Below are 26,881 nucleotides of genomic sequence, written 5' to 3' on the forward strand. Positions count from 1 at the left end.
CCTAGGTGGCTCAACGTGTTGAGTGTCCGACCTCGGCTCAGGTCCTGATCTCACGATTCGTGAGTTTAAGCCCTGCATTAGGCTCTGTGCTGACAGTTCGGAGCCTGCAGCCTGCTTTGGATTCTGTGTCTCCCTCTCTCTCTGACCCTCTCCTGCTTACACTCTGTCTCTCTCATTTTCTCTCAAAAATAAAATAAAATATAAAAAAACTCTTTTAAAATCAGGTATAATGTTAACCTTCCTGACCTACAAGCATAGTAACCCCCAATTTTATGAATGAGGAAGTTAGGTTCAGAGAGGTTAAGTAACTTGCCCAAGGCCATGGCTTGTGAGTAGTGGAGCCATGGCTTAAATCCAATCTGTGGTGACCGAAACTACTATTTTCGTTATACAGAATTGCTTTCTATATGACACACAAATACAGCCCTCCAGGATTTACAAGCAACTTCTCCCTCAGAAAACAAAAAATGCATTGATACTGATCTTTTGCTTTTCACTGAAGAATGAGGAAAAAATCAATAATCAATTGCCTATTATTTGCTTATTGGATGCTGGCCACGGTTAACTGCACTAGGTCATATGCTCCAGGAGAAACACCACAGAGACAATGTCTGTAATTTCAGAGAGACGTTTGTCTCATTAGGCAGAGAACTCTGAGACAAATGTACTAGAGGTAGCTTGAGAGCCCAATTCGTGTACTTAATCACTTTAATGATAAACATTTCAGAGCTTTGGTAGATGCCAGGAACTTCCAATGCTTTGCTAGCCTCAGAAAAACCCCACTAGGTGGGAACTACCATTATCACCGCTTTCAGAGGAGGTAGTTGAAACTTACAAAGACAAGTACATTCTCCCTAGTTTATCTGCCTACTATGCGGCTGACTTGGCTTTGAACTCACCAGCACTTCTTTGCTAATATTCCTTTGGCTTAATCAAGCATATGGTTTCCCAAGATGAAACTGCAATGTTAAGTTGAACACAAGGTATAATCATTGAGACATTACACATCGCCTCTCTTGTGTGTAGTTTGCAAAAGTGAAGGCATGTAATATAGTCATGCTGTGACGAAATCAGTACTAAATGCTTGCCCGTGCTAAGAACTGTATATGTATTATTCTCACAGCAAACCCCACGAGATTGGCTATTCTTAGTATTATTACTGTTCCCATGGAGCTTGGGCTTTGCTCAGGTTGTGAGGTTGATTTTAAGCCCATCTATTCCACAGATGTGGCAGGTAAGGCCTCTATGAACCTAGTTTTAGCCAAGGCTTTGAAGCACAAAACTATATTACCACTTAATACGTTTGAAAGAGTTTTGTGATTTTCAGTAGTGAAATGAGCTTTTGTCCTTCCAAAGATTCTTCTACTACACCCTCCCACACAGGCTCACACACATGCACGTGCGCACACACACACACACACACACACACACACACACACTTTGTCCTCTGTGGTGGCTTGGTGTGAGGGCTGGTGTGTAATTATCCATTCAGAACTTGGTATGATTTCCCAGAACAAAACAGAGAGCCTGGACCTGTTTCCATAATGATGGTGGGCATTTATGAGATGCTTCCACCTCTCTCATTAGTAATTCCCAGCAGGTTCCCAGGAAGGATGACTCAGAGAGGCTTCGTAATAAGCTTGGGATGAGGCCCGGTTGGGAAGAATGTTTCTGGGACTGGGAAGTGGTCATTTTGAATTAGCTGCACCTTGTCAAGGATGGATGTCAACCAAGCTTCCAAGAACCAATCTTCTTCTCTCTGCAATCCAGTATACAAATTACTGGGGACTTTCTCCACTGGATATAAGAAGCCAATTTTCCTGAAATAAGAATTTTCTTGCTGGCCACCGTGGCACTAATGACCGCCTGCACTCCCCAGGGTCTGCTTGGAGTTCATAAAGCAGCATAGTGCTAGACTCATATGAAAACTCAGAAAATAAGAAATGATTTCTCTTTCTCCTTGAGTATATCCGCAGAGAGAGAAAGCAAAGAAAAAATAAGGAGGAGGTACATTGCAATATCTGACTCAATAAGAGTTATTTATTGACCATTCACTATGTGCCAAGCACCTTCTAGAAACAAGGTACACAGTGGTAGACTAAATGCATCTTCTATTTGGGACTATTCTTCTCTCCCTTCCCCTAACCCCTTCCCCTCCTCCTCCTCCCCCCTCTCCTCCATGTCCTCCCCCTCCTCCTCCTTCTTCATTTTTTCAACCACCATTAACACATAAAGCCAAACTGCATCACATAGCCCCCCACAAATGGATCCCACCTACCCCGCCTTTGGGTGGTATTCCCACTTAAAGAATACTTCCAATATTCTGAGATGTTCTTGGTTTAAGAAAAGGTGATAAAGATGTCAATGGATGTATATTGTAAGGGCTAGAATTAGAAAATCTGGGTGCTGAATCCCACATGAGCCACATGTGACATTGGGCTTAACTCTGGTTTGATTTATTCATTTATTTTTGGCATTGGGCTGAAATAAATGGGGAATTTTATGTAAACTGTCTAGCTTAAGTGCCTGGTTTATCATAAGCCCTAGAAAGCTTCCATTTGTATGCTATGTAACATAAGATGTATACATTACATGTAGGATATAATCTATAGTATGTGATATATAAAATGTACTATCTAATGTGTGTATATAAATAGATATCTATATAAGTAGATATAAAGATTATATTAACATGCTATAATAGTAGCTATAATAGATTATATTAATAAAATTAAGATAATAATTAACATAATACATTACATTAATAAGGTATTATTAACATTAGCAATCATTAACATCTCAGGACAAATCTAAATGGCAGTGTTCAAGCTCTGTGTGGACCGCAAAAGTTTAGGAGAAACGTAAAAGGTTACAATAAACTCACAAGTAAAGGGTTTGCCAAAGCTCAGTCAAAAAAGGAGCCAGTCACGTGACTGGAAAGCCTGGCGAGGAAACTACTAGCAGGCTGGCGGTAGTTGTTGGGTCACAATGACAGAACACGAATTACTTTAAAACACTCAACAATAATCTCCAACTTCTCTTCCTGAATTAGTAAAAACAAGTTCTACTTCTGGCAGCTGGGATGACTCCAGAAAGTGTGTGTGTGTGTGTGTGTGTGTGTGTGTGTGTGTGTGTGTGTGTGTGTGTCTAGCTTGCTTGGGGTGGACTTTGCAAGGGAGGGTGGGGGTGGTGGGGCCACGCGGCTGGACGCTGCCTGGGGCATCTTGGCACAAGGTAGTCGGTGTCCAAAAAGAGAGGGGGCCGATGGACTGGGGAGAGGCGACCCAGCCTCAAGGGCAAGACACCCTTTTCACCGCGTATTTCAGAACCGCCCAAAAAGGAGGTAACGACAACTATGTTGAGTACTGACTACGGACAAGCCTCTGTCGTGTGCGCTTTACCTACTGTAATTCAAATCTTCCTAAGAACCCCCCAAAATGGAGCCACCAGGGAGGAGACCCCAAACCCAGCGGGCTCTCCTTGCCCAAGCGAAGACCCGAAGGTTGCAAAGCCCTCTCTGGATGCCTTTCACCAAGTCTCAAGCACTGCACCTTGGGAGGGGCAGAGGCCACCCTTCCTCCAGAGAGAGTCCGGCCCAGGCTGGCGACCCCCGGCTCCCGGACCCCGGGGCCCCCCGCAGGCGCCGGCAGCCTCCGCGGGGCCGCAGTCGGAGACCTGGCCCGCCGGGCAGCGCGACTGCGCAGGCGCGGGGCTGCAGCCGCGCGGGCAGGGCAGGGAGGCGCGCGGGGCGCACACCCGGTGAACTCCGGGCGGAGTCGGCCGCGCTCCCGCGCGGGGAGCAGCGTTCCAGCCACCCGAGGCCGCGGCGCCCTCGCTCACCTCGCTGACTCCATCCTATTTCCAACCCCAGCCCTACCTCCCCACCCCCCCACCCCCCGCGGGTCCCGCGTCCCTCCGGGCCGGGCCAGCCTGGGCCCACTCCGCCCGACGCAGCCTGCTCATTGGCCGCCCAGGGCCTGCCCCGTCTCCATAAATACGTGGTCCCTGGGCATGGAGCATCGAGAGCCCCAAGACGAGCCCGCAGCGCCGTGCGGCGTCTCTCCGCCCGCCTGGACACCTCCGCTTCGTGGCTCCGGGCCTGGAAGTCAGCCTCGCGGACCCACATCCCTTCCTCTCCCCTTCCAAGAGACACCCGACCCCCGGAGACACTCCTCCGGCCGACACCCGCGCCCTGAGGCTGGCGCAGCGGGCAGCGCCGAGCATCCTTGCCGCGGTCCTTTCTGCTCCGCGCTCCTCCGCAGCCCCCTCCGCCACACCTGCGGGCCCCCTTCGCCCTCCTCTCCCGGAATCCTCAGGCCCCTAGACCCCGCCCGCGCCTCTTTGGCCAAGTCGTGCTTCCCGGTCCCCGCGCGTTCCCACGCGCCAGGTGTCCCCGCGCTGCCATGAGCTGCCCAATCGGCAAGAACCGCCCCCTTGTCGCCTTCCTCCAGCAGCTGCGCCACCTGGGGCAGCCCCCCAGGCCCGTGACGTCTGCGGTGTGCGCGCCCCCTCGGCCCCGGGAGGTGCCCCTCTGCCCGGCGACGGAACGCGGCGAGGCGCAGGACGCGGCCGCCCTGCCCGGCCCCACCAGCTGGCCGCTGCTGGGCAGCCTGCCGGAGATCCTCTGGAAAGGGGGGCTCAAGAAACAGCACGACACGCTGGTAAATGCCTCGTCGCGCCCCAATTCCCTCTCCCCGCTCTGCCCCGCGCCCCAAACCCTCCGCGAGACGCGCGCGGCCGGGGCGCACGGTGCGCTCCAGAGTCGCGGCAGCGGAGGTGGCCCCGGGACGGAGGAGGCGGGGGGAGGGGGACGGGGGAGGGGGGTGCGCGCTGACCTGGCCGTGACCCCGCCGCAGGCCGAGTACCACCGGAAATACGGCAAGATTTTCCGCATGAAGTTGGGCTCCTTCGACTCGGTGCACCTGGGCTCGCCGTGCCTGCTGGAAGCGCTGTACCGCACGGAGAGCGCGTACCCGCAGCGCCTGGAGATCAAGCCCTGGAAGGCCTATCGCGACTACCGTCGGGAGGGCTACGGGCTGCTGATCCTGTGAGTCCCGGCGAAACTGGGGCGGGGGGGGGGTCTCAGCAGGGCGCCCTTGCTACGCGGCGGGAGCAGGAGAGCCCCCACCAGGCGCGGTCTCCCCAGCTCTTGCCGGGATCGCAACGGGTTGAACAGAACCGAACTGCGTGCGCAGCACCTGCGTTGTCGCCGGCAACGGGGCAGGGCCATGCCTTTCCGTCCAAAAAAGGCCAAAAGTGTTCTACGGATTGCGGGGTTCAGACTTTGGGGCCGGACGAGGCTCCGAAGTCAGCGTGCCGGGCGAACGTATTCCATACAGAATTATCCCTTCCAGTTGTCGGTAATCCCCTCTGAGCTTAAACAGCAGAAATTAGCTTGCTTTGCGTTTGACAGTTACCCTTTTCTGTTCTGGAGGGGAATGGGGGTTATGACCCAGGTCTAGTCAGAAAGCTGAGATGCGCAGGGCTGTCAAGGTTGCACTGTAGATAATAAATGTCATCATGTGGTGAGATTCCTCCGCTTTTTAATTGTTAGCATTTAATAAGTTAGCGCATTTGGGTTTTTTTTTTTAAATCCCTAATAGTTGTATTAAAAAAAACTATTTTACATTTATTAATCATTGAGACAGAGAGAAACAGAGCATGAATGGGGGTGGAGAAGAGAGAGAGGGAGACACAGAATCTGAAACAGGCTCCAGGCTGGGAGCTGTCAGCACAGAGCCTGACACGGGGCTCGAACCCACAAACCGTGAGATCATGACCTGAGCCGAAGTCAGATGCTTAACTGACTGAGCCACCCAGGCGCCCCCCCTAATAGTTGTATTTTGGAGGATAATATAATCACTGTAATTAAAAGCCGTAGCTACCCACGGTGCATCAGAGGGTGTGCCGTCTGCTCTGGGATGAGGGAAAGAAGGCGAATGGTAAGAACAGGCTCTAGCAGCTCCAGGGACCCTCCGACTATCTATTCATTTGGAGGCAATGACCGAATTCTAGGGTTGAGGTGGTTAGTGAATGTGACTTTTTTTTTAAGTTTATTTCTTTATTTTTAGAGAGAAAGAAAGCACAAGCGGTGGTTGGGGAAGAGAGAGAGGGAGAGAATCCCATGCCTGGGATGCCAAGCTCAGACTCATGAACCGTGAGATCATGACCTGAGCGGAAGTCGAGAGCCAGTCGCTTAACCGACTGAGCCACCCAGGCGTCCCCGTGAATGTGACTTTCAACCCAAGTCAATGATTAAGAGAAGACAACGTTGTTCTCAAGCAGATCTGGGTTGCTGGCGAAGGGAATGTTCAGATGCGTTCTCTTCCTGCTGAGAGCTGAGGCACCTGGCCTCCCAGGTCAGCCCCCTGCTAGGGCACCTCAAAAGGTCTGAGCCCAAATTACCTGGACTTCACCTTTGTGGTGTAATCTTAGGCTAAGAGGAGAGGTGCTTTTTCATCCAGTTGTCAAAGCAGCCCCCAATATTCCAATGGCATATTCTCTGGGTAGTTCTGAGCACGAACTCTCAGTGCTCATTGGATTATTTAGTTCACACGATTGTAGCACCGGGGCTGTCTTTGCTGTTCCCTTCTTCTCTTTGCAATGTGCTCTCCATATCATTTTGCTTCTCTCCCAGGGAAGGAGAAGACTGGCAGAGGGTCCAGAGTGCCTTTCAGAAGAAACTAATGAAACCAGTGGAAATTATGAAGCTGGACAACAAAATCAATGAGGTTTGCAGGCTGGGAGCAGCTTTCCTGGGTTTCCTGGGGAGGGAGAGCTTTCTCTGGAACTTGAAGTCATCGCTACAAAGTGCAGGCTATTTGGACAGTTCAGGGGTCTTCTTTTACTCCTCGCTGTCTGCATCCTTCTCCCCCTAAACCTTTATCCCTCCTTCCTTCACTCTTTTGCAAAGTAACATCTCAATGATGGAACGATTACAAGCAGAGACTCTGGTATTCCACAGTCTTGGATGTGAACCTCAGCCCTCCACCTTCTAGCTCCGTAAACTGACTGTACCCTTAACTTCCCTAAGCTTTGCTTTCCCTATAGCTTTGCTATAAACTGGGCATCACAGGATTAAATGAGATAATGCTGATAAAATTCCTAGGTCGTGCCATCTGAGCTGGGTTTTGCGGGATGAGTAGGAGTCTTCAAGCCAGAGCAGGTGTAGAAAAGCATTCAGGCAGAAAGAGTAGCCTGCTGAAAATAGTGAGACAACACCATGTGTTCAGAGAATAGTATGTTCAGTGCAGCAGAGGCGAGGCGTTCTCTGAAATGATGCTGGACAGAGGGCACGTCTTGACAATGTTTTTGTACCATGATAAGGCGTTTAGACATTGTCCTTTAGTTAACGAGGGCCAAAGAGGGAGGGATTTAAGCACACAGTAATCTCCTTACTCCTGTTCACTTTGGGGGTTTATTTTGAACTGAACTTGGACCCAGAGAGGATCACGTAGGTGCAAGACTGCCAACCCAGAAGGTTTCAGGGACCAGGTAATGAATATAAATGTATAAGGAAGGCCCAGCAGGGAGTGTTTGCAAACAGGATAGGGCATGCCCTTTCTAGAAGGGACAGCTGCCCCGCTCCAGCAAATGACTGCCACGTGGGAATGCAGACCTAGGGTCTCCAGATTTTGTCATTATTATTTATTTATTTATTTTTTGCTAAGTAGTGAAAATTCTCTATGTTTATGAGAAATTTCTGGATGTTTTTGAGGGAAACAAACACAAAGTGCTTTTTAATGCAGGAAGCTGATACATTCAAAATGCCCATGGGTGGGCTTTGCAGTCACCCATACCTTGTCTCAGGCCCCAGCACGGCCATTTTCAGCTATGTGGCCAAGGGCCGGCGCCTTAGCCCCGCTTGAAGCCCGTTCTCTTGTCTTTTCTGCAGGAAATGGGAGTTAAGATAGTATTTTCTACCTCACAGGGTTGTTGTGGAGATCAGCTAACATAGCACACTTCAGGCACTGCTTGGTACTGTACAGGCTGTTAAGTGTGAGGCATTAGTCATCAAAACCCTGAATTTGGGGGCGCCTGAGTGGCTCAGTCAGTTAAGCATCCGACTTGGACTCAGGTCATGATCTCACGGTTCGTGAGTTCGAGCCCCGCGTCGAGTTCTCTGCTATCAGCGCAGAGCCCGCTTTGGATCCTCTGTGCCCCTCTGTCTCTGCTCCTCCCCTGCTTGTTCTCTTTCTCAGAAATAAATAAATACTTAAAAAAAAAAACCACCCTGATTTTGGCCCCTGGCATCTAGAGCCTTTACATAACGTGTCCCGGGTCACAGAGCTATTTCGCGAAGGATCTGAGTCTGGAATTTGCAGATTTCTCCGGTTCCAAGTTCAACACGCTTAACACGATACCAAGCAGTAAGGAGATGTTTGCTGGCCCAGATATGGAAGCAGCAAACCTCATAAGGCTTGAGATGTTGTGACAACTTGGTTGATTCCCCCTCCATGGTTTATTCCCCATTCTGATTAGAAGAAATGTGTTTCCTTTTCTTAAATTTAGATCAAGGGCTGAAACCTAAGATTTGGGGTGGTTGCGGGAAAAGCTGAGAAAATAACCCAGGACGAGGTTGTCAGGACAGAAGGTGAGCCCTCCGCAGGAAAATATGTAATTAGTGTTGCTGCAGAATGAATAACATTAGGAGCAGAATATACAAGGTAGCAAACCCGGAAGCCAGCTTACTGAGCTTTTAACCTTTTGTTTTCCTTAAATGACTGAAATGCGTTGTTTGTGGCTTCTTTTCCTTTAAGGTCTTAGCTGATTTTATGGGCAGAATGGATGAGCTCTGTGACGAGAGAGGCCGCATTGGAGACTTATACAGCGAGCTGAACAAATGGTCATTTGAAAGTAAGTTTGTCAGGGCACCTGGGTGGCTCAGGCCGTTAGGCGGCTGACTCTTCATCTCTGCTTAGTCCTTGGTCTCAGGGTTGTGAGTTCTAAGCCCCACATTGGTCTCTGTGCTGGGCGCCAAGCCTACTGAAAAAAACAAAGAAAGTAAGTTGTCTTGACCATCGTGTTCATTTGATTTCCCAAGTGATTTTGAGGCTACAATATGGCTCTGAGGGTAGTTCCTCTAGAATCCCGAACAGTTGCTGACCAATAAGGGCCCCTTGGGCAGCCTTTTGTGCTTTCGGGCACATAAGTGATGCTTGGCACTATAGGTTGCTTATATAGTCATTCAACAAATATTTATTGAGCACCTGCTATGTGCCCGGCATCGTGCTTGGTACTGGAGACACAGCGGCGAACAAAACAGGCAATGACTGTGCTCCCACGGACCTTAAAGGCTGCCAGGGGTGACAACCAACAAGTAAACACACTTTGTTATGTACTTTTTCAAGCGGTAAGGGTGAGGGATAAAGAACCCTAGTGCCTAGAGGAGGCATGTCTGCTTTGGTTAAGGAGACAGTTGAGGTGAGACCTAAAAGAACAAGGCACAGGGCATCTGTGGGAGGATTGTTCCAGAATGTAGAGACAGGCAGGGCAAATTCCCCCGAGGAGGAAGCATGGGCCAGGCGTCTGAGGCTCTGAGGAGGCTGGTGGCAGTGGAGGGGGGAGGGGGGAGGGGAGGAGGAGCTGAGGAGAACCAGAGGCTGTAGGTCTCGGCCAGAACTCGGGCTTTTAGTTCAAGTCTGATGGTGAGCCATGGAGGGGTCCAAACAGAAGCTGGGGATGATCCGTTTCTTCAAGAAACACTCGGGCACCAGCAAGCAGGGTGCTCTCTGGCCCGGGAAGCTGCCCAGGGAAGACGAGGCACGGAAATACTTTTAATAGAGAGGGTAGGCACCTGACCGAGGAAGTTCAAGGCTGCGGGAGAACCCGGGAGGGAGGGCTGCCTCCGCTGAGGTCGGAAATGGCGCCGGGTCAGCTAAGCCCTGGCAGATGAGGAGGAATTCACCACCTGCTGGATGAAGGAGCAAAGAAGGAACAGAAAGGTGTTCAGAATTACAGGAGCATGTCCTGCAGGGGAGGGGCGTGGCGGGGGCAGAAGATGGGAGGAGGGTAGCATCCGACCCCTGTGAACCGGGGATGGGAATCCAGTTTTGGGCACCGGGGTACCTGGAAATGATAGGATATAGAGTGTTGTTGTTTTTTTTTTAACTTTTTAAATGTTTTATTTATTTCTGTGAGAGAGAGAGAGAGAGTACAAGCAGGGGAGGGGAAGGGAGAGAGGGAGACACAGAATCTGAAACAGGCTCCAGGCTCCAAGCTGTCAGCACAGAGCCCGACGCGGGGCTCGAACCCACGAGCCGTGAGATCATGACCTGAGCCAAAGTCAGACGCTTAACCGACTGAGCCACCCAAGCACCCCTGATATAGAGTGTTTTTAGCAAGAGGGTGGCTCAGGCTGCTGCTGAGAAGACTGGAGAGGGCACTCCAGGAAGGAGGCTCTGCTCGTGACCTTCCCCCCTCCCCGCCCCCCATCAGCCCAGCCTCACTTTAAAGCTACAGACCACTCGACTCTATCAGCGCATAAGAAAACCCCATGCAAAGAAGAAACCCACAGAAGGTGTTAAGGGAAAGAGGATCGGAATAAAGTGAAGGAATGATGGCAGGGGAGGGAAGGAAGTGTATGTTTTAGAAACTGTCCACTGGAAATACCCAAATGAAGGAGTATTGAATGCATATCTTTGCAAGTCAAAGAAGATATGACTGGGGGGTTAAGAATTACTGTCTAGCGTGATGAGAAGTCTCGAGGAAGGCAGTCACGGCCGGCACCCACGGAGGTCGCTGGGGACCCTTTCTATCTTTTTGCTCACCCATCCTTATTGGCTTGTTGCAAAATGGTTCCTGCCCCTCCTGGTCTCACCTCTGCAGTCTAGGCCAAAACGAGAAGGGAGGAGGGAAGAGTTAAGTCAGACGTACTTGCCCCTTTTATCCAAGAAAGTGAAAGAGTATTTCCTTTAGGCCTCATTGGCCACACCTGGTGGCTTCCCGGGCTGCTGCAGGAAGCCTGGGAAATCAGGGAACAGGCTTGCCGCGAGAGTCTTAGATCAATCCAGATTTGTTGCCCAAAGACTGATATGTTAACCCCCTGAATAAAATCGGGGTTCTCTTAGGAAAGAAATGGGGGAGCATGAGTATTGGGTAGACCATTAACAATGTCTGCAGCACATGGTATCTACAAAAGCAAGACAATTGCAGGAGAGATTCATTCACGTAAAAATGGATACATTGTCACCGCGGCATTTCTGACCAGGAGGTTCCACGGGGGATGGATCGTTGGGCGTGGAGATAACTTCTGGAAAGTGAGGAATGTATCGTCATGCCCTTCTTCTCAGACTTTATACCTTTCCTCGGTTCTTTGAAAAGACCTCACTTTTATGAAAGACAGACTCGAGCCTTGAGTAGCCAGCTACCTCGTAGACCCCAGTGTTGTCGCGATTGCCTGACTGTTGGTTGTTTTTAAATGACAGGCATCTGCCTTGTTCTCTATGAGAAGAGATTTGGACTCCTGCAGAAGCATGCCAGGGAAGAGGCTTTGAACTTCATCATGGCCATCAAAACAGTAAGCATCGCCTTGAGAACAGTTTTCCTGGCTTACAGAACTTCACACACAAGTGTCACATTTCCCCAGGAGGAGCACATGCATATTTTATCACAAGAATCAAGTGCTAATTTTAAGGGGTTACGTGTTTTCATGGGTGGATGGGCATGGATGGTCATGAACCAGGAAGCACTCTACATTAGGCAAGTTTAAGTAGGTGTTTCCGTTAAAGGTCAGTTGATGGAAATACTATTTCAGAAAGAGTCTGAAATGTTTCAGATGTAAAATTGTTGAATCTTTTAGATCACGGGTGGATGGAGAGGTGCTGTGAAGCTGGTGTAGACATGGCTGAGGTTGGGAAATGATTGGAAATTGAAGTCAATTAGAAAGTGATGGGTTTCCCTTTTCTTTCTTTCATAAAATATTTAGGGCATGAAATCAATTTTTTAAAATGTTCATTTTTGACGAGGGGGGGTGGCACATCCAGTGACAAATTGTCCCAAAGATTATTTTCATTGTGCTACAGGGCCCAGGGGAGGGTTCCACCCCCAGAGTAGGTGGGAGAGGGCTGGGGGTGGGGAGGGCTTTGAGTTCCTGCCTTTATGGAAGCACACGGTGTGGGTTGTGGAGACCACGCCCCTTCCGGTGTGTCGGTCGTCTTTGGGAGAAGGGGAATCCAGAATGAAAAGGCGCTGTGTCCCCCACAGATGATGAGCACGTTTGGGAGGATGATGGTGACCCCAGTGGAGCTGCACAAGAACCTCAATACCAAGGTCTGGCAGGCCCACACGCGGGCCTGGGACACCATCTTCCAATCAGGTAACGGGCCGCTCACACCCGGCAGCCCTGTCTCTGGAGCCGCCCCGAAGTCTGGAATGATCTTCTCAACGGGGTTTGCTCCTCCTGATTCTTACGGGCTTTGCAGACACGAGTTTGAAATTGCCCCGCTGTAGACAAATTGTAAGGCAAAGGCATGTGGTGGCTTTCTGTAGAAGGGGTTGGAGGCCGGAGCTTTGGAGTCAGAGATACGTGGATTCAAACCCCAGCTCTGTCACTGGTGTAGCAAGTTGACCAAATACCCTCTCTTTCGTCCTCTGTAGTCTTGTCTCTCAAATGGGCCAATAATAATAATACCTACCTCAATACAACCGTTTCTAGATCTAATATAGATTCTGTAAGAACATGGCTTCTCAAAATACTCAACGAGTCAGAGATGTTTCTGCTACATTCTGAGGGGAATATTGATGGTATGAGTATTGATACTATGAGTATATTTACCAGTATGTACCAGTAGAAGGTCCCTTATTGTGTCATACCATGGTATATATTTTATACACACACATAAACATATAGTCATTGAATTCTCACCAAAACCCCTATAAGTAGGTCTTCCTATTAGCCCCGAGTGACAGAACTGAGGCACAGAGAACTAACTTTCTCAGGATTACATGCCCAGAGCTCAAACGCTAACTGCTGTACCGCCTATGGCCATTGTTGGTATTGCCAACCTCACCGTTATCACCATTCTGGTGGTGGCCTGCAGAGTAGACTGAAGGGAGAGAGACACATGCATAGAATGTTCTTGACAAACATTAGAACTTTCTACTACTATCGTCAGCATGCATGGGCACTGCCCATGTGTGTGTGTATGTGAGTGTATGTACGTGTGTGTGTACACTGGAAGAGGTTTTCTCCTCCTCTATGGCCCGGATTTGGGAGCCCAGGTCCCTCACTACCTGTATTCATGACCAAATCAGCTAGACATCTGGCTCTGGGTACGAGTTCTGATTCCAAATCTGCATTTGAAGGAGACGCCCAGGTGATTCTTGGGCGCATTAAAGTTTGACCAGCCGTGCGCACGGGGTCGTCAATCAGTCCCTGGCGACTTAACAAGAAGGCAACATTCGCTCATTGGACAGATTGTCAGTGTCCCTGAAAAGGCCCTGTAGATGTCACAGGGAGGAATTCACCTGGGGTTCCCTCATTTCTTTCTAGTCCTAACCTTCACTGTACTTCCTTTCCCTCTTCTCTCCTCCAATAGTCAAATCGTGCATCGACAGCCGGTTAGAGCGCTATTCTGAGCAGCCCAGCACGGATTTCCTTTGTGATATTTATCACCACAGTCAGCTTTCCAGGAAAGAACTGTACGCGGCCGTCACCGAGCTCCAGCTCGCTGCAGTAGAAACGGTAAGGGCTGGATTTTAGTTTACTAAATGGGCTGGAAAATCTTTCTCACGATGAATTTTAAATAGTCATTCAGCTCTCTCATTCCACAAGAATTAACTGAGCGCTAGTTTAGCAAAATGCTGCATGAGACGCGCTGCACAGCCTCGGTCTTTCCACTTGTGATGGGAGGTGAATTCGTGTGCCCCAGAGGGGACAACCTGTGTGCTCTGCGACAGGTGCATAAGCTATCTGGAAATTCAGAAGCAGTAAAATTCCACACTGTAGCGAGATAGGGCATCTAGATTATATTCTTTTTTCTTTCTTTTTATTCTTTGACGATGTAGATTTTTTTAAAAAATTGAATATATTCTTGAAAGTTGTGAAGGTTACCCCAAAGTGCCTGATTGTGGTGGTTACTCTAAAAATATTGGAATACTCTCTACCAGTCCAATATTTTTTTTCTTTTTTCAAAGCTTACTTATTTATTTGCGGGGGGGGGGGCAGAAAGAGGGGGACAGAAGATCCCAAGTAGGCCCCAGGCTGTCAGCGCAGAGCCCGATGTGGGGCTCGAACTCGTGAACTGTGAGATCATTACCTGAGCTGAAATCAAAAGTGGGACACTTAACCAACTGAGCCACCCAGACACCCCTGTTTTTCTGATTAAAAGTTTAAATGTAGTGAGCTAGGGGAAACTTGATTTTGCCTTACATGAAATAGCTAATTCTAAATGCCCAAATTCTGTTCCTGTGTGCTTGGTGGCTCTGGTAGGTTCCCAATCCAGCCAGGCTCCAAGTGCAAATACTGACAGGTGTTCAGGTGAGTTTGATTGTCTTTGATTCATTTTTTTTGAGCTATCGCTGGCGGGATGCATCTTAATATTCCTCATGAGCCGACATTTCATACACCTGTAATCTCTAAGAAGAAAGCATCCCAGTTCAGTTCTTTTCCTGTTTCTTTAGCGTTTCTTACCCACAGAAAAAGTAGGGTTTTCTATATCAGAGGAACAGCAGGTTGTAATTTCTCCTCATGCCCCAGAAGGCTGTTGAAAGGAGGAATTCATTTCCACTCACTTTCATACTGGATCATTTACCCTAAGAAGCTCCTTGGAGGGGTAAATGTAAAGCCTCGCTCATTATCTTCTGTCTTCAGCTGGACTGTGAGCTCCAAGAGCGATGATTTGGTTTCAGACCCTCTGTATTCCCAGGATGGAGAACAGCACTGAGCACATAGTAGGCGCTCATCAAGTACTTGGCGAATAAATGAAAGGAATCAGAAACCAAGTGCCTGCTATGTGCCAGGCGCTGTTCCAGGTGCCTGAAGGAACACCATGAACCAGAGACAAAGGCCTTGGCCTCCATGAAACTTAACTGCTAGCCGGGAGACACGTAAACAAATAAATAAATACGGTCATTTCAAATAGTGGTAGGAGACGTGGGGGAACCATCAGAGTAATGGGCTAGAAGGAGAGGGCAGGGTACCCTCCCTGAGGAAGTGATATGGAGCTAATGGAAATGATGACAGGGAGCCAGCCATGGGAGGATCTGCAGAGAAGAGTCCTCCTGGTACAGGAAATAGCATGTGCAAAGGGCCTGGAGCAGAAAGAGCATTGGAGCTGGAGACTTAGTAAATGTGGTCAAGTTGACTTTGGAGGAGACAAAGGGCTGTGTTAACCAGAAACCTTTGGAAGCCATTTGGGTTTTATTACACCTGTGATAGAAACCTCTTGGGGGCATTATAAGCAGGGGAGTAGCCTGATCGAACTTATGTTTTGGGAAGAGGGCTCTGGCTGGTGGGGTGGAAGGTGCACCCAGCAAAGAAAGAGTGGAAGCAGGGAAACCAGCTCTGCGATGGATTTCCTCCACTGAGGTCAGGCCGGGATAGTTAGTGCCTGTGAGGTTGCCCGGGCCACTCCCCCTCAATTCAGCCCCTGCAGTTACCCAAAAAGGCCCCGGCTGTCTTACAGGGCTTTGGCGAAAGCTGCAGTTTGGAAACTCTATTTGGTACTTGCGGTAAGGGACCCGCTGATATGGTTAAACATTTCTTTTTTAGTCCTGGCAGTTCTGGAAGTCACTTTTGGAAAATCAGAGAAATTTGAACGTGTATCTAATTTGGTGGCTGCGCCCTCTTCCTGTTTTGTAAATTGGACTCTTGTAATAATGCCGTCCACGGTTTATTTGCAGCTGAGGCTGCCGGTCTTTGACATGAAGAAGGCTGCCTTGGACGCACCTTCCTCCCAAAATAGTAAATACCATTGGCACCGAATTGTCTCACACTTCGCCCGTTTATATGAGGGGCACATGGCACTTGGCAAAAGCGTCTTCGTGTCTGCAGTGACCGTTTTTACAGGAATATTTGGCTTATGTTAACTAAAAAAAAATAAGGACCTAAAAACAAATACATATGACTACCAGGGGTGAAGATCATGAAGCCGAAAGCCATGCTGGCTGTTTCTGCCAATATCTTTTCTTGTTGCCTTTGGAAAGGGAGTAAAACACGCCACTTGAAAGACCAAGAGCCTTTGTCAGAAGCTGTGGCTGGTTCCTTGATATACTCAACTTGACGCTAGAATTTCGTATTTTGGTACTGGCCCCCTCCTGCAAGGGTTCTTTGCCTGTGGCTAAAACTGTGGGCTTCACAGATTCAATTCCAGTAATGCATTTTTTTCGCATGCGTTTGCACTGTAAAATCAAAAAGAAAAAAAAACTCACTAGTAAAGCCGCTAGGATCTCCACCCCTCTCATGCCACTGAAGTTTTCTCTCCATTCTCTGTTTTAAACAATGTTTAATTAAATGCTCTCCTTATTTTGAGATAATTATAGATTCACATGCAGTTATTTCTTTAATATTATTTATTTTATTTTGGGGAGAACACAGGTGGGGGAGGGGCACGGCGGGGTGGGCAGAGGATCTGAGGTAGACTATGCACTGAGGCTCACAGCAGTGAGCCCAACATGGGGCTCGAACTCACAAGACCTGAGCCAAAGTCGGAGGCTCAGTGGACTGAGCCACCCAGGTGCCCCTCACAAACAGTTCTTAGAAAAAATAGAGAGGAATCCCTTGGACCCTTGACTTGATTTTTCCCAGTGGTAACATCTTGCAACAATAAAACCTTATAGCAACCTGGATATTGACGTGGACGAAATTGACAGGGATACACTCCTACCAGCCTGCTTTCATTTCACAGATTCTAGAGACTTTCATTTGTGTTCAAACAATTTTTGTATCAAACTGTATTTTAAGTGTCCTAATGCAGCCGATTATTTAAGGAGTCTATGTTGATTCCCCCAGTAACTAAGCTATCCTTAATTGGCATAGCTTATAAAATAAATCTGTCTTTTCATATACTGGATTTGTCTAATGCATAGCAGATAAGGACACGAATTCATTTGCAGGGCAAGGTGGTCAGTAGATAGCAGCTTGTGTTCAGCTCATAACGGTTTTAAGGCAGTTTATCTGCAGAAACTCAAGTTTATGTCCCTTTGGCTTTCAGACAGCAAACAGCTTAATGTGGATTCTCTACAATTTATCCCGTAATCCCCACGTGCAACAAAAGCTTCTTAAGGAAATTCAGAGTGTATTGCCTGAGAATCAGATGCCACGGGCAGAGGATTTGAGGAATATGCCATATTTAAAAGCCTGCCTGAAAGAGTCCATGAGGTGAGAACACATGCAGAAGCCAACATGAATATTCTAGAAAGCTGTTCTCTTAAACACATGATCAGAGGTCTCCACATCCACAGACAGCACCCATTGTTGATTCAGAAACAATTATCAGGGGTGCCTGGGTGGCTCAGTCGGTTAGGCATCCGACTTCAGCTCAGGTCATGATCTCACGATTCGTGGGTTCGAGCCCTGCGTCGGGCTTTGTGCTGACAGCTAGCTCAGAGCCTGGACACTGCTTCAGATCCTGTGTGTGTGTCTCTCTCTGACCCTCCCCTGTTCTCTCTCTCTCTGTCTCTCTCTCAGAAATAAATAAAACATTTAAAAAATTTTATATACTTATATAAAAAAGAAAAAAGCAACAATTATCAAACTGCGAAAAACATTAAAAAGATCCTTAGGACCATATTCTCTTTCTATTACTCATTTCCTAAATCATTTGAGCAAATTCTACTAAAACTTGGGAAAGTCAGTGTCCTCCCCTTTAAACTGGTAATAATAGTCTAATGAATGCTATAAGCACTAATTAAGATCAGGGGCATAATTGAAGGAAATGAAAAGAAGTTCAGCAAGGGAATCATGTTATTATTGGATAAGACAAAGAGACATCTTTGTTTTTGTAGCCTCTGGTGTACAATGTTCTTTGAACAGTATTGCTCACCCTTTCTGAAAAACAAAACTCACAACATGTCAGCATTAGAAAGAAAGAACTTTCACTTCTGAAAGGGCAGATAGGGGAACTCTAGAACAAAGTCAAGCTTAAAAAACACATTTGAAGTCTAGAATGAAACAGAAACCCACTACTGACAGCAACTAAGCAGGTACTGGGGAGTTAACCAACACGATAAGATAAAGGGTACAAACAGGAGGTATAAATATCAGGAAGAAAGAGACAGAACTTCTTTACGCGAGTTGTGATCACGCTCCCGTTTTGAGTACGAACTCCTGCGGGAATTATTGATTTAACCAGAATCTGCATTCACATGGTCGCTGAATCTAGAAACTGGTCTGTGCTCACTCACCTTTACATCTTTAATTTTGTTTTTTCAGGCTTACCCCAAGTGTACCATTTACAACCCGAACTCTTGACAAAGCTACGGTTCTGGGTGAATATGCTTTACCCAAAGGAGTAAGTAGGATTTGCGTGGTCTGCACCTTAGAGAGCTTTGAAAGCTGCACTTTCCGAATATTCATCAGACCTCCATAACCCGCTTTCCTGGAAGAGCATTCATTTTGGAAGTGTGTATATTTTAGTATGTGGTTGACATGTTGCATTGTATGGTGCTGAGATTAACAGTTTGGGGAACAAAGAGACCTAGATTCAAGCATCACCTTGAATGAGTTACAGAACCTCTGTGAGCCTCAGCTCTCTCATCTGTAAAATAGGGATAATAACGAAATTACCACATGGGGTTGGTGAGAATGTGATGCAACGTTTTAAAGTTCTTTACCTGTTTATCACCTGGTACATTTCTAGTACTTTATAAACATGGGCTGGCAATCACTCTGTTATAAACGTGTGGGTTGCTTTTACATTCGTAAGGTGATCACTTTTGTTAATTTTGCCATTCAGATGTTTCCTTCTCGTGATTTTTAAGTGCTTTTGTGTTCCTGTGTGTTCTTAGACAGTGTTGATGCTCAATACCAAGGTGTTGGGGTCCAGTGAAGAAAATTTTGAAGATTCAAGTCAGTTTAGGCCCGAACGGTGGCTTCAGGAGAAGAAGAAGATCAATCCTTTTGCGCATCTTCCATTCGGCGTTGGGAAGAGAATGTGCATCGGTCGCCGGCTAGCTGAGCTCCAGCTCCACCTGGCCCTATGCTGGGTAAAACTCTGATTTCTTTCTTTTTTAATGTTTATTTATTTTTGAGAAGGGGGGTTGGCAGAGAGAGAGGGAGACAGAATCCAAAGGAGGCTTCAGGCTCTGAGCTGTCAGCACAGAGCCCGACACAGGGCTCAAACTCACGAGCCGGGAGATCATGATCTGAACTGAAGTCGGATTCTTAACCGACTGATCCACCCACACTCTGGCCTCTGCAGTTGTGCAGTATTCCACAACACAGGAGAAGGGGGTCATCCTGCCTTTTCTGTGTATGTGTGTTCCAGATCGTTCGCAAATACGACATCGTGGCCACGGACGACGAGCCTGTCGAGATGCTACACCTGGGCATCCTGGTGCCCAGCCGGGAGCTCCCCGTAGCCTTCCACCGGCGGTGAGAGCCTCAGGTGAGCATCCGGGGTGCTGTGAACCCCCAAAGGGTGAGCTGAGCTCAGAGGTTGGCCCTACCTGCTCACAACTGATTGGCTGGGTGACCTTACATAGTTTTCTAACCTTTCTATCAGCTTTTTTTCTTTTTCCATTTTTCAAAGGGGGGGCTAAAATTGTATCTTACTAGAAAGTTGATATGATACCAAATACTCAGCCTGAATCCTAGCATCAACTAAGTGCTCAGTTAAGTCAAGCTGCCATCATGAGCTTTGTGTGTGAAGATCAGGGGTGGACAACCTTTTTCTGTAAAGGCCCAGTTGGCAGGTATTTTAGGCTTTGCAGGCTCTGAGGTCTCTCCTGCGTCCACTTAACTCTCTGCCTCGTAGCTCCAAAACAGCCTCACGCGATCCGTCAACAAGCAGGTGTGGCTGTTGTGTTTGTTTTCTTTTGCTGCTGTGACAAATTACTAAAACAAATTACAAATTGCTAAAGCTTGTGTTAAATAATAAATTTATTAGTTTAACAGATCTATAGGTCAGAAATCCAACCCAGCCCTTACCAGGTCAAACTCAAGGTATTAGCAGGACTATATTCCTTTCTAGAGGCTCCAGGGGGAGAAACTATTCTTTTGCTAATTTGGGTTGTTGGCAGAATTTAGTTTCTTATGCTGTAGGACTGAGGTCCCTATTTTCCTGCTGGCAGCTGATAGCTACTCCCAGCTTCTAGAGGCCACCTGCATTCCTTGGCTCATGACCTCCTCCTCCATCTCCAGAGCTAACCAGAGAGGGCCGAGTTCCTCTCCAGGCTTCGAATCTCTCCTCCTTCTGTCATTCAGAATAATCTCCCCATCCAGACGCGTCTGGGTGGCTCCGTCGGGTTAAGCATCTGACTTTGGCTCAGGTTATGATCTCTCAGTTCATAGGTTCAAGGCCCATGTGGGGTTCTGTGCTGACAGCTCAGAGCCTGGAGCCTGCTTCAGATCCTGTGTCTCCCTCTCTTATCTTCACCTCCCCTGCTCACACTCTGTGTCTCTCTGTTTCTCAAACATGAATAAACATTAAAAAATAAAATAAAATAAAATAATCTTCCCACCTCGAGGTCCACACATGTAATCACATCTGCAAAGTTTCTTTAGCCATGCATTCACAGCTTCCGGAAATTAGAGCATAGACATTTTCTGAAGGCCATTATTCTGCCTACTAAGACTGTTCCAATAAAACTTTATTTATAAATACAGGTATACTTATTTGACCACAGGGCTTTGGTTTCCAGACCCCTGGAATGTAAGTGCATACATTTACTACCCTGCATTAAATACAACGTAACACATTTTCTGTAGTGTTCCATTCACTACCTATTCCGACTGTATAGTGTTCTCTTACCACCTTCACAACTGTGCCCATATCCATGTACCTACTACCATTTATGTAATTACTACTGAATTGTTTCCTTTAAATTAACACAGGCCTAATAGTACACTTTAGCCTTATTTCCCAGGCAATAATTTCCTTGATGAAATGATAAATGTTTCAGTTTCTGTTATTTTCCCTAATACACAATACAGTGAATTTTTAACTGTTGAGGTGATAAAAACTTAGCTTGAAAAATCTCTACTCTCATCTTCTGGGGAAGGGGGACATTTCCAAAATAAGGCTTTCTCACATTACATGCCACAATTCAGTCTCAACCATTGCGGCAAATAAGCATTTGCAGATGAAATTTTCCCCCGAGTGTCTGACGCGAGGCACTTGTCAAATACTGAGCATCCCAACAGAATTGAATCAAGTAGGATAATGAAGGAATTTTAGTTTCGTTTCAAAACTCCAAGCCTTCAGCAAGGACCGCACACACACTAACCACACCTTTGACCTGAGCCCCTGGCATTTTTGGTGTTCGCACTTTTTTTTTTCTCTAATAATTCCTCATGTTTAATATAATTCTTTAATGTCTATTTGGGGTTTACTTTATTTTCCAGATTTTTTTTTTTTTTTGCCATGACCAAGAGCAGCAATTTTTACCCTCCTGCAAGAATGGTCCTTATGGCTTCAACATTACCGGAAAACAAACTGCAAAAACTAGCGCCTGAAGCAGCACATAAACAACAGTTGGGTCCAGGTGTTTACACTCAATCTTCGATACAATTGTTCCGGAAGCTGTGCTCTCTGTATAGATGATGGCATTTAATAAGACTGCATCTGACTCAGGAAAGCAGACTGAGCGTTGGGGTACAGGACACTCTACAGCGGACATTGCTGGCTTACACTGAACAGGCGAAAGCCACGTCTTCGCTTACAGAACTGCTCGTGATCTCGTTTTCTCTTGCATCTTAACTATGACGTGACAGGGCATTTGTCAGTCAGTCTGGTAAATGTCACTGTATGTTTCTGTCCCCACCCTTCCAAATTCACCCTGCTTGGCTCTTTACTTCTCAAGTGTAAGTTGACATTTCACAACTAAAGCTAAAATTGTCTGGGGCTTGGGGTTAATCATGACCATCCATTTATTGTAACTCTGCTTAATGTGATTTTGGGGGAAATATTTGTTTATCACATCAGCAAAAGGGAATGTTAAAGTTATCGGGTTTTTATGAAACTGCATTTTTCTTGTTTTGAAATTGCAGCATTATCGGGGAATTAGAGAAGGACTGCATTTTCAGAAGTACTTTGATGGAGTCAGAGCCTCTTATCTAGATGCCTTCATGATTTACCATGGCTTCATTTTGGCAAAGGATTCTGAAATTCTTTATTTAAGTAATGGATTTCTTCTCTGGCATTAAGAAGTGAATCAGCAGTTTTTAAAGTGTGTGTATGTGCATATATTGTAATGGAGATTTGCTTAAGGCATTTTACAACATATATATGGTATTTGGTTTAGGGCGGTGTTTTCTAAAGTCCAGTCACAGTCTAAAAATATTCAGTGACTTATCATGCCTTAATTTTCCCCTCTATAGAATGGAACAGTAGTGAAGTGTGTATACATTATAGATTATAAGCCACATTATGTGATTTGAACTCCCTGAGAAAATGCAATTTCATGATGGAAAATGCATAGAGATTTATACAATACTTATAAAACTTTGTGAAAAAATGTGTTTACATATGGTTTATTTTTATATATATTTACTACTATGTTTTCTAAAAACACACTATATATTTCTGCATATTTGATAGGTTTCTCTTTTTAGATTATATTTTTAGGATATTTCAAAAGTATACTTTTTATATGATTCCATTCAAGTGATTATGTGCATATCACTAAAATAGGTGTACACTTTCTCCCTACCGTGAAATTATTTCATAGAATTCTAAATCTGCATATGTCGTCAGATCTCCTCTGTACATCTCCATTGACTCCCTGGAAATCAGAATAAAAGTTTTCTAATATTTAAAAAATGTTTCCTTTTCATTGCATTTGTTGTCTTACTAGGAAATTTTCTCAGTGTGGCCATTTTACAAGCCCCGTATCATGAAATCTACTCTTAGAAACAGCTAGACTTCCATAACAGTTTTACAGAAAGATAATCATTTGAGTGGCAAAGTAGTTTTCCATTGTTTTGCTGCTTTAATATTTTCCATCTCCATTTAGTTCTCTTTTTTTAATGTTTATTTATTTTTGAAAGAGAGAGAGAGAGAAATCACAAGTGAGGGGAGGGAAAGAGTAGAGGGAGACACAGTCTGAAGCAGCTCCAGGCTCTGAACTGTCAGCACAGAGATCGACGCGGGGCTCGAACTCACAAACTGTGAGATCCTGACCTGAGCTTAACTGACCGAGACCCCAAGTGCCCCAAGTCCATTTAGCTCTATGTAACCACCACCTCCCTCCCAGCTGATCTGCAGTCTGCTCTGTGTACACCGGCTACACTGGCCTTCTCAAATCCCAAACCCGGTTTTGTCTCATACCTGCTTCTGTGGTGTTCCATTGTTTTTAAGAACGGATCCAATTTCTTGAGCCAGATGTCAGTGTCCTGGCAAACCTGGCCTCTCTGAACCACAGGCCCCAGCCCACGTCGCCCACACCCAGATGCCTCTGGACCCTCCACACTGGCTTCTGCCAGTTTCTTTGATTCCTTCAACACTACCGGCCTACAGGGTTTTGCACCTGTGGTCCCTCCTCCCACCATCTTCCTCCTGGCACATCCTTTCTTCACCTGCTCTTCTACGCACCACCAGTCAGCGATCAGCTCAAGCTTCCTAGAGGAAGTCTTCCGTGATGACCCAGAGACCCCAGAGGCTGTATGCTGGCATCGGGATGCATTAAGGAAGTGATTCCAGAAGAGACTGGGAGGGACCGAGGGTAAGCACGGTAAGAAAAGGAGCCAAAGGCCATGCAGCTTGAGGAATGTTCCAGCTTCCTGATCCCCTGGGGAGCCCTGGGCCTGTAGCTTGCAGCATGGCTGGTTTGATCTGTGGCAACAACTCCCAGGCTGCACCTGGGGGATGTACTCGCTGGCTCTTAGCGGTGTCCACACAGGCCACAGAAGCCCAGATTCATCCTGTTGATAAGATTCATGCCAAATCATAAGACCTCTTGGTCGGTGTGGAGTATGGTGCTTGTCACAGGGCAAATGAAACCCGGATCTGTTACGATTGTCACACGAATCCATGCCATTCCGTGCCTGTTCTGTCTCCCTTAAGGCCAACTCAATGCATCAGCTTGAGCAAAAGTCTAGAGGATGTTTCTAAGAAACCAGCTCATGATGATACATGGAGAAGACAGCCAACTCACTTTGTGGTGTCCAGATAATTTTTTGAGAGGGCAAGAGGGAAGAAAAGAGAGAAGGCAAAGACAGGGAGGGAGGGAGGAGAGAACTGAGAGATCAAGGGACTTCCTCGACGTTTGTGGCGAAGATTCCGCACGCTGGCACTGCCCGTCTGAAGGGCAGGAGATTATTGATGGAGCAACTACTCACACGCAGGTGGTCGAGCCGAGTTGCATCACATGCACGGGTTTGGCACACGCAAGCTCGACCTCCCGTGTCCCGCGTGGAGGACCGACTGAGAGTAGGAGACACAGGTGATTGCAAGAACCTCACTGCACGAGGAGCCAGATGGAGCTGGAGACCCAGCTCTTGTCTCACTTCTCATGTACACCTCAAAGTGGGAGTGTTTTGCTGCCCTGCATTCGGTCCTGGCAGTTAAGGATATGCGTTTTTCATGTGACCTAGATCGTAGGCGTGAGCGAACCACTTCATGGTGTTTTCAGCCAAGAGAGAAGAAACGTCTGCATTTTGTGCATTGCTTGCTTGATCTGAGAACCTAAGTCCTCAGTATGCCTCCCTCTAATGCAACACCTCTGTGTTCAGTGTCCTGTAAACTCCATGTTGGTGTAGGAGGAAAAACATGGACTTAGGGTTATTAGTCTCAGTTGGGTTTCCATTCTGGAGGCACCGTCTTCTAGTTGTGTGTCTTGGATTGGCTCCCTAACCTCCGTGAGCCTCAGCTGTTCAACGGAGGCTAACGTACCTCGTACAGAAGTGTTCTCGTAAGGGAAAATGTGACGTGTGCCTAGCCCGGTGCATGTCACAGAGCAAGAATGGTGTCCAAAGTCATATTCCTGGATCAAAGGAGAAAAAATGAAACAGCTCCCCTTCTAAGCATTCCTTGTAGAACACATCCAATGAAATGTTCTGGACGCAGATGGAAAAATAGGACATAACAGCATCTAGAAATTTAATCAGTTTTACCTACCTCAGCAGGGCTTAGGACATGGGGAGTGCAAGGAATTAGTGCTATGGTCTTTATTTCTGTTCAGGAAGGATGGAGAATTCTCAGAGCAATTTAAAAAATACTATTTATTCCATCAGACCAATAGTCTAACCATGGGAGCTTTTGTGCTAAATATTGGAAAATACAAACCCAGAGATTACATTTGATACATTCCATTTGGTCCACACAGAGCTGCTGAATACTGATCATTCTAATTCCATCAATCTTGGAACAATTTACTTTTATTCATTGGTATTCTGTTAGGAAGATTTTTTTTTTTTTTGCTTCAAGTTTTTATTTCACTTCCAGTTAATTAACATATAGAATTTTTCTTCTTCATTTGCTTATTTATATAAGTGTGAGCTTGTGACTTGTTAAATAAGCTATAATTTTTCACTGTCATTATTTATTTTGATGTTCAAATTTGTCCCAGAGTTGGCTGATGGGAGACTTTTCAGATAGGTTCCTCTGTGTGTGCAAGTATGTGTGTGTGTGTGTGTGTGTGTGTGTGTGTGTGTGTGTGTGTGTAAAAAGAGAGACAGAGACTGAAAAACCAAAGAAAACAGAAGTAGTAAATGCTAATACCTGAGGGATCTGGGTGAAAGGTACATGGAAATTCTTTGTATTGCTCTTGTACCTTTTAAAAAATGTTTTCATGTTTATTCACTTTTGAGAGAGAGACAGACAGACAGAACATGAGCAGGGGAGAGTCAGAGAGAGAAGGAGACACAGAATCCGAAGCAGGCTCCAGGCTCCAAGCTGTCAGCACAGAGCCCGATGCTCAGAGCTCAAACTCACGAGCTGTGAGATCATGACCTGAGCCAAAGTCAGACATTCGACCGACTGAGCCTCCCAGGCGCCCCACACTTGTATCTTTTGAAATTATGTCAGAACAAAAGGTTAGGAAAACCTGAGAGGCAGTTTAGTGCATGTTTCAAAACTCAGCACTGGAAGCAGATTGATTTGATTTCAACCCCAGCTACACCATCCGCCAACTATGTAGCATTTAGGCAAGTTATTTTGACCTCTCTGTGCTTTACTTCTCTCATCTGTAAAACAAAGATGATGACCACAGTGTACCTCATAGAGCTATTGAGAGAATAAGTGGAAACCATGCATTATAACACTTAGAAAATGTCTGGCACATTCTGAGTCCTCAATAAGTAAGAGGTATTTTTTTAATCCTTATTTATTTATTTTGAGAGAGAGAGTGCAAGCAGGGGAAGAGCAGAGAATCCCAAGCAGGCTCCAAGCTGTCAGCGCAGAGCCCGATGCAGGGCTTGAACTCACAAACCGTAAGATCATGACCTGAGCCAAAATCAAGAGTTGGACACTTAGAGGCACCAGGGTGGCTCAGTCAGTTAAGTGTCTGACTTCGGCTCAGGTCATGATTTCATAGTCCGTTGGTTCAAGCCCCGTGGTCGGGCTCTGTGCTGACAGCTCAGAGCCTGGAGCCTGCTTCAGATTCTGTGTCTCCCTCTCTCTCTGGCCCTCCCCTGTTCACACTCTGTCTCTGTCTCTCAAAATAAAATAAATACATAAAAAAAAAAAAAAGAGTCGGACACTTAACCAGCTGGGCCGCCCAGGCAACCCGATAGTAGGAAGTGTTTTGAAATGCATCAATGTCGGACCGTTGTGAGGTTTGA

At 46.6% G+C, this 26,881-nt stretch overlaps 1 protein-coding gene across 2 annotated transcripts; it reads left to right on the forward strand.

Moving 5' to 3' along the window:
- The first annotated feature begins 4,403 nt into the window (after positions 1 to 4,403).
- LOC120230459 (1,25-dihydroxyvitamin D(3) 24-hydroxylase, mitochondrial) lies at positions 4,404 to 19,538 on the forward strand. 2 transcript variants are annotated; one of them, XM_039230040.1, is made up of 11 exons: positions 4,404 to 4,661; positions 4,857 to 5,047; positions 6,638 to 6,731; positions 8,760 to 8,856; positions 11,427 to 11,518; positions 12,205 to 12,316; positions 13,539 to 13,684; positions 17,154 to 17,320; positions 18,374 to 18,452; positions 18,949 to 19,146; positions 19,428 to 19,538. In XM_039230040.1, the coding sequence occupies exons 1-11, from the start codon at positions 4,404 to 4,406 to the stop codon at positions 19,536 to 19,538; spliced, it is 1,545 nt and encodes a 514-aa protein (XP_039085971.1). The 2 variants fall into 2 exon arrangements, with proteins under 2 accessions (XP_039085971.1, XP_039085972.1); XM_039230041.1 differs by lacking the exon at positions 18,949 to 19,146.
- The last annotated feature ends 7,343 nt before the right edge of the window (positions 19,539 to 26,881 follow it).

Source organism: Hyaena hyaena, unplaced genomic scaffold (assembly GCF_003009895.1).
Source record: "Hyaena hyaena isolate Hyena2069 unplaced genomic scaffold, ASM300989v1 scaffold_42, whole genome shotgun sequence".
NCBI lineage: Eukaryota > Metazoa > Chordata > Mammalia > Carnivora > Hyaenidae > Hyaena > Hyaena hyaena.